Source organism: Hypanus sabinus, chromosome 6, assembly GCF_030144855.1.
Source record: "Hypanus sabinus isolate sHypSab1 chromosome 6, sHypSab1.hap1, whole genome shotgun sequence".
Lineage (NCBI taxonomy): Eukaryota > Metazoa > Chordata > Chondrichthyes > Myliobatiformes > Dasyatidae > Hypanus > Hypanus sabinus.
Genome location: NC_082711.1, coordinates 135,464,944 through 135,485,418, shown reverse-complemented (window position 1 = coordinate 135,485,418; position 20,475 = coordinate 135,464,944). Strand labels below are relative to the sequence as shown.

The window sequence follows — 20,475 nt, the reverse complement described above, 5'->3', positions numbered from 1 at the left end:
CATGAGTTATGTTAGTGACAATAAACTAAATTTTGAATGCAGGACAAGATGGCAAAATGCATCCAAATTTGACTAGGGAGCAGGAGGCAGATAATTGCTTTCTGGAGTGATTGTAAGCTTATAATGAGTAGAGTATCACAGGAATCAGCGCTGTCAATTATTAACCCCACTGCATACTAACCTTGCTATTTGTTATGTATATTAACAACCTGGATATGAAAGCAGTAGTTACAATTCAGTGATTTCCAGATGACAGGAAAGTTGATGTGTTCATCATGACATTGATCAGTTGAGCACTGGCATATGGAATTTAATCTGATAGATGCAAGGTGATTCACTTTGGGAGGACAAAACAAAGGTAGGACATACACAATGAACTGTAAGGCCCTAATGAGCATTGAGGAAAAGATCAACTTCAGTATAGCAGTCCAAGGATCCCTGAAAGTGGCAGCACATATAGATAAAGGGGTGAAGGTGGTGTTTGGGGAACTTATCTCCATTAGCCTAATACAGAAGATAGGAGAAAAGAGATTGGGAGGTTATGGTGCAACATTATAAAACTTTGGTTAGGTCACAGCTGGAATACAGCGTACAGTTCTGGTCACCAATATAAATACATGATTGCACTGAAGGAGGTATAGAGAAAATTCACCAGGATATTGCTAGTGATGGTGTGTGTTAAGTTTTGAGGAGAGCCTGGATAGACTGTGGTTGTTTCCGTTGCAGAAAACAGAACATGGGTGGGGGGGGGGGGGGGGGGGAAGAAGAGTTAGTGATATATGATATTATAAGAAGCCTAAACAGGATAGTAATCTTTTCCCAGCAGTGTGGTCTATAAAATTAGAGACAAGGGATTGAAAGTGAAATGTGAGAAATTTAGAGGATTTTTTTTCATCCAAAGGCAGATAGAGTATCATCCATTCTGACCGTGTGTTCAAGGCTGAGTATACAAGTGAGGATTTAAGTCACTTGAACATGGAAGACTGGTAAATAGGATTATTACAGAAAGGTACTTGGACGTGGTGGGCTGATGAAGTGCGCCTATTATAGCATTGTTCTTATTGTTACTAACCCTCCAAGCTGCAATGGCAAGTGCTTGCGATGGATTCCATGGCTGCCCTCTACGAATGCATTTGGGGGCTTATGATAAACAGATGCCAATGATCCAATATGGCAGATGAGCTCATCCAGTAATGTTGGTTCGATCAGGTCAGTCTCCTCTGAGATCAGTGGCTTTTCAGACAGAACCACCTCTTTTGCAGCTACGGGGTCTGTGGATAGCAGACGCCAATAAATGTACCCACGGTCACGGAGATCAGGATTATCAGAATCCTAGAAACAGAAAAGGCATTCGTAAATCTCATCTTTGTTAGCAGGATTATAGTGACAGAGATGTACTCTGCAAAAGAATCATTATCACTTTAAAACAGCAACACAGTGATTATACACTAAAAGCACCTACAAGATTATGGTTTTATAAAATCTTGGTTCATCATTAACTGAAGGAATAAAATGCAAAGACTGAAATAGTCAGAGGGCAGCAAGTTATTTCTATACATAGATCCTCAAGCATGGCATTTCATAAAATATATATACAACTTGCATAAATGTAATGCAGACCAAAGAGAATTAGCTGTCTCATGCAGCGTTCAAACACCATGAAATAAGAGCTGTTTACTTAAACAGCATTAGATTAAATTGGTGCCTTGGTCAGGCACAGCTGCTGTTGTGTGTATTGTGTACATGTTTGAAAAGACACTAGATGACCAATGAATTTGGAATTAAATAACAACCACTGCCATAATTAGATTAAAACTGTGAATGGAAATACATTTAATCATTCACTGTAAACAATTATGTATTACAAAGTTCAGAATCTTGGGCTAATTGAATAACCTTCATTTAAATGGATGCAGGGAAGACTAATAAAGGAAAGCCAACATGGCAAATTGTGTTTACCAAACCTGATTGGGTTTATTTTTAATGAAGCAAGGCAGCAGATAAGAGAAATGAAGCTGATTTTGAACATTAAAAAGCACCGAAGACTGCGAAGACCACATGTTATTTTTTTCATAAAATTGAACCCAATGGAATAAGAGAGGCTGATCAGATGAAACATTCAAAGATAAGGAAGAGAGCAGAAAACTAACTGTCCACACACAAAATCAAACTGGTTGGTAAATAATCTAAGTAAACTCATTCAAGGACAAGCTGGATTCTCATTTTAAAAGGGGGCCTTAATCTTAATGATGGTTCAAAACGATGGGTGTATCCTTTGGTGAAGCTGTCATATTTCAAGTTATAAATTATTTATGTACAGCTGATACCTGACTATATGGTTATGTAAACCACAGCTGTTTTTCTAAATTGGATAATATGCGCTCAGGTTCTTCTCTAGAGAGGAATATGCTTACACTGAAGGCTTATCAGATGAGTTCACCAAGTTTACTCCTGGTACTAAGGGGATGGCATAAAACAAAGAAAAACAGAAAATATAGCTGACCAATCAGTTCTTTGAACCTGCCTGAATTATCCAAACTCAGCACCCTGCTTTTGCTTTCTTCTCATATCCCTTGATCTCATTAGCTATTAGAACTTGATCTAATTGTTTAAGCTTATTAATTGATTTGGCTTCAATTGCATTTATGGTGAAGAACTCAATGAGTTCACCACTCAGAGAAGACATTTCTTTTTACTCTGTCTTAAGTGGTTAATCCAAAATCTTTAGGCTGCGACTTGTATTTCTGGGCTTCACCACTCTCCTGCATCAATAATGTCATGAATTTGTAAGTTTAAATGAGATGCTTTTTAATTCTTCTAAACTCTAGCAAACCTTCCAAATATTGCTTCAAATGACCAACCCATCATTCCTGGAACCAGTTTGGTGCACTCCTTCCATAGCAAGAACATCCATTTTCAGAAAAGAATAAAACAAGTAATATTCAAAGTATAATCTCACCAGAACAGTAAGGCACTCTTGTTCCTATGCTCAAGAATGCTGGCAATGAAGACTACATATCATTTATATTTCTTAATGCCCACTGCATTTGATTTTTACTGATATACAAGAACACCCAGTTATTGTTGCACTTTCCCAATCTATCGCCATTCAAGGAATAATTTATCTGCCGATTTTTAACACCAAGTGATAACCCTCACTTATCCACAATATAACCACCTCTGCCAACTTACTCAATTTGTCCAAATAACACTGGACCTTTCTGCATTCCCCTTACACTGCAACATAACTTTGTGTCATACACAAATTTAGAGATATTGCACCCAATTCCTTTATCAAAATCATTAATACACATTGTGAGCAGCTGTAGTCCAAAAAATTCAAAGTACATTTATTATCAATATATGTATGCAGTGTGTAATCCTGAAATTTGACTTCCCACAGACAGCCACGAAACAAAGAAACACTCTATGGAACCCTTTCAAAGAAAACATCAAACAACCAAGAAAAAGAAAAAATTGTGCAAATGGCACAAATAAGCAGAAAGCACAGAATATAAAAGTCTCAAACCTCAAAGTCATTGAATGAAACATTTATTCTTCTGCTACTCCACAGGTCACTGCCCAGCACATGGCTCCCGTTTGTTACTCCAGTCTCCAGTATACCAACCAGTGTTGGATCCATTACCCACAAATTTATTTATTTTTTTCTCACTAATCTGTTGCATGGGTGCTTTTGGATACCTTCCTGAAAGTCCAAGTACACAACTACATACACCACTCGACACTTATTATATCATCAAAAAAATCAAATATATTTGTCAAGCATGATACTTCTTTTGTAAATCCATGCTGCATTGAAATGATCCTGTACAGTCTTTAAATGCTCTACTATTATTCCTTAATAAAGAACTCAAGCAATTGTGCCTCATTTGCAGCCTAAGATTCTGCCTTTTTTTATTTCCCTTTTTGTTTTAAATATTGGGGTTACTTCACCACTCTCCAATTTATAGGATTAATCCAGAGTCCAAAGAAAATTGGAAATTGACCACCAATATAGCCATAATGACCTTAAGTACTCTGGGATATAAACTATTGGGTCCTGGGGATTTATATGCCTTCAATTTAATTAATATCATTTTCCTATTAATACTGATTTTCTTCAAATGCTCTTCCTCCCACCCCTACGACCCTAGGCTGCCTAATATTTCTGAGAGTTTCTGTGTCTTGTTCTTTGTGAAGATCAGAATCAAAGGAGATTAATGCTAAACAAGAGAAAAATCTACAGATGCTGGAAATCTAAGCAACACACTCAAAATGCTGGATTAATGAAACAGTGAGGAAGGATATTAGCTTGAATGATGTGGAATTTGTATCAATGAAAAAGAAATAGCTAAGGACAGAAACTGCTGGTAGGAGTTGTACACAGACTCCCAAACATTAGTGACAATATTGGGAAAGGAATTCAGTACGAGACTAGTGACATGTGCAATACTGTATAGTTGTAATAATGAGTGACATTAATCCACACATAGATAACAAAATCAGCAACAATACTGAGGAGGAGAAATTCCTACAGAGTATATGGCAGTATTTTCTGAACTTTGATAAACCAACAAGGGAGCATGCATTCCGAGGCTGGGTGTTGAGTAGTGAGAATTGATTAATTAGTAATCTTGCTGAGACTTCATAACCTTTATATGGTAGAACTCTTCATTAAAATGGAGAGTAACATGGTCGATTCTGATAGAAGGACCTTCAATATAATTTAGGGAAACTATATGAAGGTATAAGGGAGAGGAGCATATTCTATTGACAGTAGATTGGAATGGGTATATATTTGAAGTTCACATGGATAACAACTTCCTTAACTAGCAACATTACCTCACCTCCTTTTACTTTCGGCCAATCTTTCCTAAATATTGAATAGCTCTGGATTTTCAGATCCCATCCTTAGTCCCCCTATAGTCACATTCTCCATAATCCCAATTATATCAAACATCTATTCATGTGATTAATTCACCTATGTGCCAAGCATCAAGATGAGAATGCCTTAGGCTTGTCTTTTTAACATTACTAGTCTAATTAGCATTATTTTTTACTGCAAACCCATTTGTTTTTTACCCTTGATTTCTCCGGGCATTATATTTCTTTCTCCCCTTTACTCCCCTTCCTCAACATTTTAGTTTGAACTCTCCCCAACAGCATTGCCAAACACTCCCCCAAAGACAACACTTGCAATCCTGCCCGTGCAGCCTGTATAAGTTGCACTGATCTCACCAACTCCAGTACAAGTTCCATTTTCCTAGGAAACTGAATCTCACCTTTACAGCATTCTTTTAGCCATTTTTTTTACCTTCTGTTTCTGTTCTGACTTGCATGTGGCACTGCAGTAATCTAAGATTACTACCTTTCAATTCCTATTTTTAACTTACTTCCTAACTCAACTTGCATGATTTCATCCCAATTTTAAAAACTTTTGCTGTTCACCCTTTCCCCTATGATGGTCTGTAGCTGCTCCAAGGCGTACTTGAGTTTAGAACCAAAAAAGCAATATTCTATCCCAGAGTCCCATTTCTGACTGCAGAAATGCCTGTGTTCCCCTTACAATTAAATGTTCTACTCCCTGCATCAATCCAACTCTTATACCTCCACTCCTGTGCAGAACACCCCTTGATGCCAGGATCTCTGCTACTGATGCATTCCACTGCCAGGGACAAAGGAAGCACCTGCAATTTCTTACATATAACAGGAAGAATATGCTATGGGTTGGAGATCTCCTGCAATGACTTAGCATTCAAATAATAGATTCTACAAATTATATCTGAGCCTAATTTACTATCAAAATTCCTCCATGCAATCATAGGATCAAGTTTAAGTCTGGGGGCTCTTTTCCTGCTTGGTTAAACATATTTGGAACCTGCAACTAAGTGGTTATACAGTTAAAGTATACATGATTCTGAGGGAACTTAATAAGGCAGATGCTGAAAGGTTGCTTCCCCATTGAGGGGGAATCTAGAAAGTATAGCTTCAGGAGCTGTATGGGGGTGGGGTAATTGGCTGGTTGAGTGGTGTCGCAACAACAACTTTGCACTCAATGTAGTAAGAGTTAATTGTAGAATTCAGAGAGAGAAAGGCAGGAGAACACACTCTAGTTCTCATCGTGGGGTCAGCAATGGAAACTTCAGGTTCAGATGGATATCAACATCTCTGACAATTTATATTGATGCACTGAAGAAGATACATCGGTAGCTAGTTTTCATTAAATGTTAGGAAATTTGTTATGTCAGCAAAGACTACAGCAAATTTCTACAGATGTACCACTGCACAGGATCAGAAAAAAAAATCGAACCCAGCTACATCATGGACTCTAACTCCGGACCACTGACATCTTCAAAAGGTGATGCCCCAAGAAGGTGGCATCCATCATGAAGGATCCTTGCCATCCAGGATGTGCTCTCTTCTCATCATTACCAGCAGTTAGAAGGTATCTGAAGACACACACTTAATGTTTTCGGAACAGCTTCTTCCCCTTCTTCACCACCGCATTTTTTTAAAAACAGTCCACGAACCCATGAACACAACCTCACCATTTTATTTGCACTACTTATTTATTTTTTAACATTTCTTATGCAACCTTTTTATGTTCTGCACTGTATTGCTGTCATAAAACAAAAAAAAAAATTACAATGTACATCAGTGGTAATAAACAGGATTCGGATTTGGAGTAGGAAGTTTTTCTTGTACAAAGGTGAGATAAGGCTCTCAAGATTCATTCTGCTACACAATAAACAGGATAGGAACACACAGTAAGAGCTTCAGGTCCAGTCTCAGTGACAATAAAAATAAAAATATGAAAAAATGTGGCTGAGCTTATAGTGCAGCTAGAAATTAGCAGGTATGACGTTGTGGGCATTACAGATTTGTAGTTGAAATAACATCGCAGCTGGAAGCTTACATCCAAGGACAAACATCCTCTCAAAAAGTTGGGCAGTTGGATCCAGTCACAAACAAGAGAAAACCTGCAGATGCTGGAAATCTAAGCAACACACAGAAAATGCTGGAGGAACTCAGCAGGCCAGGCTGAAAAGAATAAATGGATGCTGTGGCTCTGTTGATAAAAAATGATATCATATCCTTAGGAAGAAGTAACATAGGATCAGAAGGTGTCAAAATTCAAAGTCCAAAGTAAATCCATCAAAGTACGTAAATGTGACCACATACTACCCTGAAATTCATTTTCTCTTGTGCATTCACAGTAAACACAAAGAAATACGTTAGAATCAATGAAAAATTTACAGCACATATCAGGCCCTTTGGCCCATAATGTTGTGCCGACCATGTAACCTACTCTAGATACTGCCTAGAATTTCCCTAGCGCATAGCCCTCTAGTTTTCTAAGCTCCATGTACCTATCTAAGAAGCTCTCAGAAGACTCTATTGTATCCGCCTCCACCACCATCACTGGCATTCCTTGCACCCAGCACTCTCTGTGTGGAAAAACTTACCCGACACCCCTTCAGTACCTATTTCCAAGCACCTTAAAACTATGCCCCCTAATGTTAGCAATTTCAGCCTGGGAAAAAGCCTCTGGCTATCCACACAATCAATGCCCCTAATCATCTTATACACCACTATCAGCTCACCTCCCATCCTCCGTCACTTCAAGGAGAAAAGGACAAGTACACTCAACCTATTTTCATAAGGTACACCCTCCAATCCAGGAAACATTTTGTAAATCTCCTCTGCACTCTCACTATAGTATCCACATCCTTCCTGTAGTGGGGTGACCAGAAATGAACACAATACTCCAAGTGGGTTTGACCAAGGTTTTACATAGCTGTAACATTACCTCACGGCTCTTGAGCTCATGGTTGATGAAGGTCAACACACCATACACCTTCTTAACAACACTGTCAACCTGTGCAGCAGCTTCGAGTGTCCTATTGACACGGACCCCAAGATCTCTCATATCCTCCACACTGCCAAGAGTCTTACCATTTATATCATACTGCCTTCAAATTGGACCACAAAATGAACCACTTCACACTTATCAGGGCTGAACTCCATATGCCACTTTTCAGCACAGCTCTGCATCCTATCAATGTCCTGCTGTAACCTCTGACAACCCTCCAGACAATCAACACCCCCAACCTTTGTGTCATCAACAAACTTAATAACCCACCCTCCTACCTCTTCATCCATGTCATTTATAGAAATCACAAAGAGGAGTGGCCCCAGAACAGATCCCTGCGGAACATCACTGGTCATCGACCTCCATGCAGAATACAAATCATCTACAACCACCCTTCTGTGATTTTAATTCTTTAAAAGCTAGATGTAGTTCAACAGCAGTACTTTGAGTACAAGCTAGAGATACTTAGCATCTCTAAACGTGGTGAAACAAAACGTGTTGAAGTATTTCTCTACACCACCTGGACATGTCACCTTTGAAAACCTGACAGCATTTGGCATAGACCTATCAGACATAATGTTCCCTTTTGTAGATTTTCTCAGAAAGTTTTAACCTTACTCTGGATTCCATACCTGTGTTGCCAGGCTGAGGACCTGTTGGACCAACTCCTGAGTATCTGTAGGCTTCTTTAGAAACAATTTCACAATTGCTGTAAGCAAGGTCAGTTGTACCTGTCCCAGAGATAGGGGTGGGGGAAAATTTCACAAGAGTTATTCCTTACATATTTTTCATTTAGATTTAACCTCTGAATAGGTAGCTGTAAGCCACATGCAGACATTATTTAAAATAAGTTGCCATAGATTTCTTAACTCTATTGCACTAATTATCTCAAACTCTGAAATGTTACCCTTGATGACTTTTACGATTATTCGCTTAAATTCAACTGGTTACAGTCTGCAGTATTTTGTCTTTGATATTAATTGATCAAAGTTTTAACAGAGAACTCAACTCAATTTTAATTCTCCATGAGATCTCTGTGTTAACTCTATTACTATTATTCCAATAAAGCTGCAAGTTAAAGATGGGATCAAAGCCCTCAAATGATTGAAGGTGAGGTAAGAGTACTGGTGGTATTACTGAGGCTTTACAAGACTTTTGTCAGACTACACTTGGAATATCATGAGAAACTTTTGGCCCTGAACTGATGCAAAGATACTAGCCCTTAAAACGGTGCAGCGGAGGCTCACAAGAATAACTGCAGGAACAAAAGGCTCTGATGAGTTTTTGATGACTCTGGGCCTGTACTCAGAAGGATGAGGTGGGGTGGGTGAGTCCTCATTGAAGCCTACCTAAATGGCCTAGGAAGAGTGGAAATGGAGAAGATGCTTCCCTTAATAAGGCCAGCACCTCAGAATAAAGGGACATCCCTTCAAGGCTAAGATGTGAAGAAAATTCTTCAGCCAGGGAGTGGTGAATCTGTGAAACTCATTGCCAAAGTGGGTTGTGAAGGCCAAGTGATTAAGTGTATTTAAGACAGAAATAGATACTTAAAACTGATTGGTAAGGGAGTTAAGGTTTACAGGGAGAAGACGGGTGCATATGGTTTAAAAAAATCCAGCTATAACTGAATGACAGAGTGGAGTCAACAGGCTGAATAGCTTAATTTTGCTCCTGTATCTGATGATCTAGTAACTAAATGCACTTTTTTATCACATTTGTCCCCTGGAATTCCCTTTTCTTCAATAAGCTCAAACACAAAGTCCTATATTGAATTTCTGGTCTCTAGCTATACTACAACACCTACTATGTAGATCCAGTAACTAACCTGAGTACTCTCATCATGAAAGCCATCAAGGAAACTTTCTAGAAGTTCATCAGCGTTGTCAATTCTCTCTGCATATTCACCCACAATCCAGATCATAGCTGCCCGAGCATCCGGCTCATCAAGTGAATCCAAGTTCTCACACAAGGTTGCAATGATGCTTTCATATCTGGCAAATCAAAGTTAAGTAATTCTTACATCTAAGTTGTTTACCAGTTTAAAAAAAACACAATTGTGATTTCAGTTCCACTGTTTTGTATTTACTATTGCATGCCCATTCTTTCTTGGCCACATTTTGATACTGGAAGACAAGTCTATGATTGGAGGAGTATCTTAATTCCTGGTGGATGTCTTTATTTGACTTATCTATTATGGAATACAATTTGCTATCAAGCTCCACCACATTCTTGTCTACTTGTAAGAGTGTAACTTTTTTTATATAATTGTGTATCCGATAATTCTGAATACACGTAATTAAAAGTTAACTGGGGGTGGAGTTTCAAGATGGCGACGTAAACATCTGCCTTTTAGGCGCTCTTCACTTTTCTAACTATAATCACCCTTTAATCAAATCTTTTCGAATTTAATCAGATGAGTTGATATTTTCGATTGACTTTTTTTTCTCTTAAAACTATATTTGATCTAACTTTGCCGAACTTAAAATGGCTACAAGTAAGAAATCGTCTAAGGAGCCTTTATCTATCGATGCAATTTCTAATCTTCTGGACTCTAAACTTGCAAGTTTGGATAGCAAGCTGGAAAGTAAAATGGCAAGTTTGGAAGACAAGCTGGAAAGTAAAATGGCAAGTTTGGAAAACACGTTTACCACGAAAATGTCTGAACTTGAAGGAGCTGTTAAATCGCTTGATACTAAGTTTCAGTCGCAGGCAACGGATACTCAGCGGCATGAAGATAAGTTGGAGACTCTTGAAAAATTAATTGTTGAAAAAGCATGTACACTTGAGGAGTTGGATAAGAAGGTACAATTGACTCTTAAAGTTGTAAATCAGCATAAGTTTAAAATTACTGATCTCGAAAATCGATCTCGCAGACAGAATTTGCGTATTATCGGGTTTTCCGAAAAAGTTGAGTCCGGTGATTTAAATGAATTTTTCTCTAAATTACTGTGGGAAATTTTCGGTGCTGAAGGTTTGCAATCGAAACCTGTTATTGACCGCGCTCATAGAGTTGCGAGGTTTTCGTCTATGACTGATAAACCACGAGCGGTGATTGTTCGCCTTCATTATCCTCGTGATAAAGAGCTTTTAATTCGATTAGCTCGTAAAAAAGGTATGATTTCTTACAATAACTTCCAATTTCGAATTGTTGAGGATTATTCTTATGAGGTTATGAGAGCCAGAATCGCTTTTAAACCAGTGATGGCAGAGATTCACTCGATTGGACTTAAACAAGCTTTAATGTATCCAGCGAAGCTTAGAATTGTGCTGGACGACAACAGTCAACGATTTTTCAACACTCCGGAAGAAGCGAAGAAATTTGTTGAAGAATTTCGATCTTCTACTGCAACTTGAACTATGTATTATGTGGAAGATTTTTCGGAGAGAGGATATCTTTCTATTTTAAGTTTTAACCTATGAAGCTGGGTTATAACTTTTTATTTTTTGATCTATGGGTCGGGTTTTTTTTTACTATCATCATTGTTTATAGATGTTCTTTTTAATTTTCATAATATCTTTTTCTTTTCTTTCTGTTTTGGTTATATACGTTTATATTTTGCAATAATGATTTACTTTTTTTTAAGATGTCGTTTCTTTTTCCCGTAAGATTCTGTTTTTTGCAAGCATTTATCTGTTTGCCTGTACTCAGATATGGGACGAATGTTCTGGATTTTTGGGGTTTTTTTTATATATATTGTACTGTTTATTATATCCCTTTTTTTTAAATTTTATTTTGTCTTTTAACAGATTGCTGAACTCACATTTGTATTTAGTAATATGGCTTTTTCAAAATGGCGTTTCTTCTTCCCATAAGCCTTTGCTTTTGAAACGTCATCTTGTATTTGAACACGGGATTTTTTTTAAAGGTATATTACACTTTTAAATTTTGATGTTTATACTTTTTTTTATTAATGATTGTTTGTTGTATTATATTAGTTTTCTTTTATTCTGATAGATATATATATATTTTTTTGCAACTCTATATCTTAATTTGGGTGTTATATAGTTTTCTTTTAATCTTTTTTATAGAGCTGCCATCTTGAAATGGGGGTAATATTAGTATTAGATTATGCGCCTGCCGCTTGGCTTTTTTTCGAAGGGTGGGGGGAGGGGGTAGGGATCTTTTTTCACGCTTTTGCTTTTTATTTTTTTGCTTTTAGTTTATGGGCCGACTTTAAACTATTAATATTGTTGAGGTGTCATGTTCTCCGGTTGCTCCTGAATCAATTTTCCTCCTTCCTGAATTGTGGGTTATGTGTCTTTCTAACCTTTTATGATACACACAATTAATATTGGTATGATGGATAAATCTGTTAACTTTATCTCCTGGAATACTAATGGTTTAAATCATCCGATTAAACGTAAAAAAATATTTAAAGTATTCCATAGACTGAATGCTAATATTATCTTTGCACAGGAGACCCATATCAGGAGGGAGAATAATCAACGTTTTTTTAGGTTCTGGAAGGGTCAACAATTTCACTCGAATTGTACCGCTAAAATTAGGGGTGTGTCTATTTTTATAGATCCCTCAATATCGTTTACACATCATGAAATTATCTCTGACCCACAGGGTAGATTTTTGTTGATAACTGGCTTACTTTTCCATCGGAAAGTTGTTCTAGTTAATATTTATGCTCCAAACTTTGACTGCCCTGAATTTTTTAAACGTTTATTTACTTCCCTTCCTAATCTAAATGAATATATGTTGATAATGGGTGGAGATTTTAATTGTTGTTTGAATCCTTCGATGGATAGATCTAAACCTATTCGTACTCTTCCGAACAGATCAGCCCTACTTATTAATTCATTTATGGTTGACTCGGGAATTACAGAAATATGGCGGTTTTTGAACCCAAAAGATAAAGAATTTTCATTTTTTTCACATGTATATCATAGCTATTCTAGAATTGACTATTTTCTTATTGATCATCGGTTATTAAAGGATGTTATTGATTGTAAATATGATTCTATTACTATTTCGGATCATGCACCTTTGAAGTTATCTATTAAGATTTCAGACTATTCCAATAATATCAGATCTTGGAGGCTTAACGCTACTTTGCTTCAAGACCCAGAATTTATTACTTATATAAAACAGCAAATTGACTTGTTCTTCTCAACAAACTGTACTGAAGAAATCGACAGAGGAATACTTTGGGACTCTTTTAAGGCTTTTATTCGTGGACAAATTATCTCATATTCTGCTGGTAAAAGAAAACAAAGATATTTAGATATTGCTTTACTAGTGGATAAAATCAAGGAAATTGATAAGATTTATTCCGTGACTCCTACCAAAGAACTTTATAAGAAGAGAGTTGAGCTTCAAATGGAACATAGTTTACTATTATCTTCTTCAATTGAAAATCAATTAATTAGGACCAGGGCTCAATTTTATATTCATAGTGATCGTACTGGTAAACTGTTAGCTAATCAATTAAAGGCTATCTCGACTAAGCGACAAATTATTAAAATTCGCAAACAAGACGGTAATTTAACTACTGATCATAAAGAAATTAATAATACCTTTCAAGATTTTTATAAATCTTTATATCATTCAGAATTTGATGGTGATCAGTCCATGATAGATAATTTTTTTAACAAATTGAATATTCCTAAACTGATTGATGAAGACCATGGCCTGTTAGATGCTCCTATTTCTATGGTGGAAATAGGAGAGGCTATCTCATCAATGAATTCAGGGAAAGCTCCTGGTCCGGATGGTTATATAGTAGAATTTTTAAAAACTTTTTCTTCTTTGCTCTCTCCTTGGTTATGTGAAATTTTTAATGATGCGTTTGCTAAGAAGAGATTACCTCAATCTTTTTATGAAGCTAATATTTCTCTAATTCTTAAAAAAGATAAAGATCCTACTTTATGTACATCTTATCGCCCTATATCACTATTAAATGTAGATTCTAAGATTCTTACAAAAATTTTAGCTATTAGATTAGAAAAAGTACTATCTCAGATTATTTCAGAAGATCAAACTGGTTTTATGAGGAATCGGTATTCCTTTTTTAATGTTAGAAAATTGATTAATATAATTCATACTTCACCACCCACAATCCCAGAATGTGTTATTTCATTAGATGCTGAAAAAGCTTTTGATAGAGTTGAATGGATATATTTATTTAATACATTGAGAAATTTTAATCCTAACTTTATATCATGGATTAAATTAATATATTATAAACCTGTTGCTTCTGTTTTTACAAATAACTATAGATCCTCTTTTTTTCAATTATCTCGTGGTACGAGACAAGGCTGTCCCTTAAGTCCTTTATTATTTAATATTGCATTAGAACCTTTAGCTATTGCTATTCGTGAATCTCCTAATATTTTTGGTATTACCCGTAATGAGAAGTTATACAAATTATCACTTTATGCTGATGATTTGCTGTTATATATTTCTGACCCTGATAGGTCTATTCCCGCTATTTTATCCTTGTTGGTTCAATTTGGTACTTTTTCTGGTTATAAACTAAATTTAGATAAGAGTGAATTATTTCCTTTAAATGCACAAACTTTATTGAGTGATTGGATACCATTTAAAGTTGTTACTGATAACTTTACCTATTTAGGTATAAAAATTACCAAGAAATATAAAGATTTATTCAGACTGAATTTTTTACCTATGCTTCATCAAATTCATCAACTTACTACAAGATGGTCTCCTTTGTTTTTATCATTAATTGGTCGGATTAATGCTATTAAAATGATGATTTTACCGAAATTTTTATACTTATTTCAAGCCCTACCAGTTTTTATTTCTAAATCTTTTTTTGATAACATTGATTCAAAAATTTCCTCATTTGTGTGGCAAAATAAAAACTCTAGGTTAAGTAAAAAGCAATTACAAAAATCAAAAAAAGATGGTGGTTTAGCTTTACCCAATTTTAGATTTTATTATTGGGCAAATAATATTCGTAATTTAATGTATTGGAAACTAGATTTGGATTCACCACTGTGCCCACAGTGGGTAAATTTGGAATGTAATGAGGTAAAGGGATATTCTCTATTCTCTGTTCTTGGTTCTTGTCTTCCTGCGGATTTAGTTAAATTTAATAAACAAATATCTAATCCTGTTATTAAACATACATTACGAATTTGGTTTCAATTTCGTAAGTTTTTTACTTTGAAAAACTTTGTTCTTGATAGCCCTATCTTACTTAATTTCTTTTTCAAACCCTCTTGGACAGATCAAGCTTTTAACATATGGAAAAGGAAAGGTATAAAATGTTTTCGTGATCTCTTTTTTGAAGATACTTTGATGTCATTTGATCAACTTTCCAACAAATTTGAATTACCTAAATCTAATTTTTTCAGATATTTACAAATTAGAAATTTCTTACATAAAGTTTTACCATCTTTTCCTAATTCAACTTTGGTGGACTTTACAGATTTGATTTTTACCTTAAATCCTTGTCAGAAGGGATTAGTAGCTTTTATTTATAATATGATTATGAAGATACAACCAGAAATATCAGTTAGAATTAAACAAGAATGGGAAAAAGAACTTCGATATAATATATCAACAGATAACTGGGAAAAAATTTTGCAAATGGTTAATTCTTCTTCTATATGTGCTAAACATGCTTTAATACAATTTAAAATTGTACATAGAGCTCATATGTCTAAAGATAAACTTGCTCGATTCTATTCTCATATTAACCCTCAATGTGACAGATGCCATTCAGAAGTGGCCTCATTGACCCATATGTTCTGGTCATGTCCCACTTTACATAATTACTGGAAGGACATATTTACTACTATTTCCTCAATTTGGAATATAGATTTACAACCTCATTTTATTACTGCAATTTTTGGCATACCAAATGAAGATGGTAATCAGTTTTCCCCTTCAATCAGACGAATGATTGCTTTTGTAACATTAATGGCCAGAAGGTCTATATTACAAAATTGGAAAGAAGTAAATCCTCCTACCACGTTTCAATGGCTTTCTCAAACTATTTCTTATCTGAGCCTGGAAAAAATTAGAAGCACTATTTTTGACTCATCAATTAAATTTGAAGAAACTTGGAGACCGTTTATTCGACATTTTCATATGAATTAATTTGGCCTTTTCCAGACCTTCTTTCTGCTTATTCATGTTCAGGTATGGAGTTCTGGAGTTTGTTGACACTATCATATTCTTGTAAACTATTACTATTGCCCATGTTAGTTTAGTTTAGAGTTTTATTTTTCTTAATATATACTTTTTTTTCACATATTTTCAATTTTTTTTTTCTTTTTTAATGGTTATTTTTGTTTTTTTTTCATATATAATCATATGGACTTGATTGATTAAGGTATTTTCTTCTGTTGATGTTTAATAGGATATTGTTATCTTATTATCAATGTGATTTCAAGTCTATTGTATTCATAATTTACTCATTATTATGTTATGTTTTTTTTGTGTACATGTGAAAATCAATAAAAAGATTGAAAAAGAAAAAAAAAGTTAACTCTGAGAAATTATATCAAATATGTCAGTTATCACAGGAGTTAGCACTTTGACACAAATATCATTGCTTACAGTAGGCTTAAACGCAACAAGTCACCTGCTAATTTCAAATACTTCTCGTTCTTCCGCTGGGCTTTGTTTTTACCCCAAAGAGTACATTCATTAATAGCATGGAAAATCTAGACCTATGCCAGTTTGAGAAGACCTCCAGCAAGCTGCCACCAAATTGCTGTTAGACATCCATAACATCTACTATAATTCACTTGCAAATTTCCTTTCTCTCTACTTACTTGTTGGGATATTTACGAAAGATATCCCTTATGACCACAATAGCCTCCTGGACGACATAATTGACTTTGGTTTGGATGAGATCAAGCAGCGTACTGACACAGCGTTCGGCAGATTGCTAGGATGTGAGCAGAATGCTTATTAGAACTGAAAATTAAGCAATGAACCCAACAGCTCCATTAATCAGACCACCCATTATAATTCAATTGCTTGTCGAAGAGCATTTTAGAAAGTGTATTTTATTTCAGGGAAAAGCATGGAAAATATTTTAATACTCAGCAGTGCTCTCTTGACTACCTTTTGACTTACCAGCTAGCATGATAAAACTTGGTGGTACTTGGTGTTCAAGGCAAGAGAATATCACACAAAGGGAGGAAAGGCATTGTCTATGTTGGCCACAGTGGTCCAACCACTTGCCAGTATTCAAGGAATAGTTGCTTGAGTGAAGCTTTGAAGTTGCATTGGACCTGCTGTCAACATTAATTAGCATCCTCAGAGAAGGAATGGGCATAGAAATATCACAAAAGCTAAACATATTGTGAAAAAGAAAGCTTTAAGTTGAGTCATTAGTTAACCTATGATGAGAAAAACATCAGAGAGAAATCTGAGTAAAAAGAAAAATGCTGAAGAAACTCAGCTATTCAAGTGTGAAAAAGGAAACGAGTTCACATTTCAGGCTGAAGACCTTTTATCTTAACTGTTTTTGTTTCAGATTCCACTATCTGCCATTTTATTTATTTTTGATTCCTGATCTTCTGATGGCTGATTAGCAGTTAAAAGTTAAGATTCAACTGACAGGATCTCATAGACCACATGAAGCTATAACAATGAACTACTCACATTAAACCTCAAAACAGCCATTGACACCATTACAAAAGAATCAGAGTCAAATTGTTTGAACATTCTCTCTCCAAAATGTAGCATTGACTTTTGTAGAAATAGTTACCTGTTAAATCTTGGAATTCAGTTGGATTTCAATCATGTTAAAAGTGACTAACAATGCATCATCAAGAAATTCACAGGTGCTCAATCTTGCCTCAAAATATATAGCTTAGGAATGTGTTGTCAACTGCGAAAATTGCAACTTCTCACTGAACGAGCAAGAAGTTCTCCAGGAGGAGGTAGGGACAAGCAGTGCATGTTTGTGAGTGTGACTTTAAATTTTAAAGGCTCATTGGAGCCCAGCTGTCAGATCATCAAGCAGGCAGTCCATCCAATCACAAAAAAATGTCACAAAATCATTAAACCATAGTTCTACTACAGTGTACGTACCTCCACTTTGATGGCACAACGGCCAATGGCACGGACTGCTTTGCGAACAAAATCAACGTCAACTTCAGTGGCATATTCCTTCAGCTCTGCTAGGACCTGAAATGAACGCAAATCTTTGTTTAAAAATTACATCCAAATTTTCTCAAATTTCCCTACATAACTGACATTGCGATCTCCACATTCCCTGCAAACCCCACTGAGCATTTCCATACTTCACCCCACTTCCAGTGAAGTGCAGCAAAATTGCAGCTGAGCACCTAAAATTATTCTCCAAAGATGGTCAGTACATCCATTTTTTAACAGATGCTTTTAACATATCAAGCTAGTTTTAATCACACCCACTGACTTTATTGAAAGCAACAAGCAAATAACAAGAAGGATCTGCATCATCCAACTTTTGTATTAAATAAAATCATCCTGGAATTAAAGATTTGTTACACCAATGTGCTGTCCATTCATGGCTTTATTACAAGAATCAACTACTTACCTGCTCAAACATTCAGTTATTACTCTTTTGTTATATGTGAAAAACAACATTATTTAAACTTTATAAACATTTTCAGAATCAGGGCAGGCTTAATATCACTCGTACATGTTATGATTTATTGTTGCAGAAGCAGTAGATTACAATACATAATAAAAAATCCATTGAAACCATCCAGCACAGAGAACAGGGTGCAAGATGCAGGCAGGGACAGCATACACAAAACGACAAAACCAAGTTGCAGGAATTGTGTCCAGGAACATCTGCGTGAGTATGAATTGAACACCCTCAAATTTCAATAGGAAACACTCAAGAATGTAGTGGAAAATGACAGAGCAAAGATCTGGAGGGATTTCCAAATATAGACTGGTAAGCAGGTACTGGCCAACCAACTAGACACAGTAATATTGGACAAGGAAAAGAAGAAACCAATTGTAATAGATGTGGCAATCCCAAATGACAGAAAACAGCAAGAAGGAAAAATATGAGGAACCAGAGAAATACCAGAGCTTGAAAGAGCAGATAGAAGGGATGTAGAAGGTTAAAGTCAAAGTAATTCCAGTGGTGATAGGAGCACTTGGAATTGTATCACCAGGACTGGGAGAACAACGTCTGAGATCTCAGTCCAGAAGAGCAAGCTTAGGAAAAGCAAGGATTCTGAGCTGAACCCTCAAGCTCCCAGGCCTCTGGTAGAGGACCTAAGATTGAGGGAAAAATACATATTCACACCACCCATTAGAGGTGAGAAAAAAACATTAAAAATATATACACACGTGTGTGTTGTGTGTATTAAATTCACTAAGTAATGCAAAAAGGGAGCAAAAAAAGAAAAAAAAATCAAGGTAGTCCATTCAGAAAGGTGATGGTGGAGGGGAAGAAGCTGTTGCTAAAATGCTGAATGTGTGTCTTCAAGCTTCTCTACCTCTCCCTTGATGGTAGCAATGAGAAAAAGCCATGCCTTTTGTGATGGGTGTCCTCAATGAGGCAAAGACCTTTTGAAGATGTCCTCGATGCTGGGAAGGCTGGTGCCCATGATGGAACTTGCAACCTCGTGCAGCTTTTTCCAATCCTGTGCAATGGCCCTTCCATACTAGAGACTGATGCAACCAGTTAAAATGTTCTCCAAAGTACATGTGTAGAAATTTGAGAGTTTTTCAAACCCCTAATGAAATATAACTGCTACCATGCCTTCTTTGTAATTGCATCAATATGTTGGCCCCGGATAGACCTTCAGAGATAATTATACCTAGGAACTTGAAACTGCTAACCCTTTTCACAGCTGATTTCTTGATGGTGTGTGTTCCCTAAAAATCTACAATCAATTTCTTGATCTTAACGACATTTAATGCAAGCTTGTTGTTTCAACAGCACTCAACCAGCTAATCTATCTCACTCCTGTACGCCTCCCCTTCAGCATCTGAAATTCTGCCAACAGTTGTGCAATCAGCAAATTTATAGACGGCGTTTGAGCTGTGCTTAGCCACATAGCCATGGATGTAGGGCAGGGGATCCCAACCTATTTTATGCCATAGAGCCTCACTATTAACCGAGGGTCCATAGACTCCAGATTGGGAACCCCTGATCTAGAGTAGACAGCAAAAAGCCCTTTCCTAGTTTCCCTTGGCCAAGGTTCTGCCAAGAATTACCCTACTTGATGGTGTGAGGAAATTTCTCCTGTCTACTTCCAAAACCCTTAAAGGTACAGCCCCGGATTCCACTCTTGTTAAAAATATACTGGTAATGTTCCTTGTCAGTCACTATCAACACTGAAAAGAGTAAGGATCAGGGTGCACAAACTGTTGTCCTGATTAGTTTATTACCCTTGGGTATCAAATTCCTAATGAGAAAAGCTTTACCTATCTACAGATAAGTAAAATTTTTCATATATTCCAGCTTCATGCAAATCAAATACATATATAGAACAGTATGGAAGAGCACAATTCTACAATGCTTCAGCTGATACAGCACAGAAGTTCAGTCAGTGAACTACTTGATAGGGATTATTCCTTTCAACATGTTTCGACACAAAAACTTTCTAACACATTAGGATGTATATTGTATACATTTCTCTGACATTAAATGTAGCTTTGA

General features: G+C 36.2%; 1 protein-coding gene across 1 annotated transcript in view; it reads right to left on the bottom strand.

The window, feature by feature from the left end:
- The window catches only part of ap2b1 (adaptor related protein complex 2 subunit beta 1), a 284,654-nt gene that overhangs the window by 173,776 nt on the left and 90,403 nt on the right, over positions 1–20,475 (bottom strand). The window contains exons 9-13 of the mRNA XM_059972980.1: positions 17,901–17,996; positions 16,631–16,746; positions 9,699–9,864; positions 8,506–8,604; positions 1,073–1,332 (exon numbers count right to left, since the gene is read on the bottom strand). Of these exons, the coding sequence (XP_059828963.1) occupies positions 1,073–1,332; positions 8,506–8,604; positions 9,699–9,864; positions 16,631–16,746; positions 17,901–17,996 (737 nt within the window). The remainder of the gene's footprint in view (positions 1–1,072; positions 1,333–8,505; positions 8,605–9,698; positions 9,865–16,630; positions 16,747–17,900; positions 17,997–20,475) is intronic.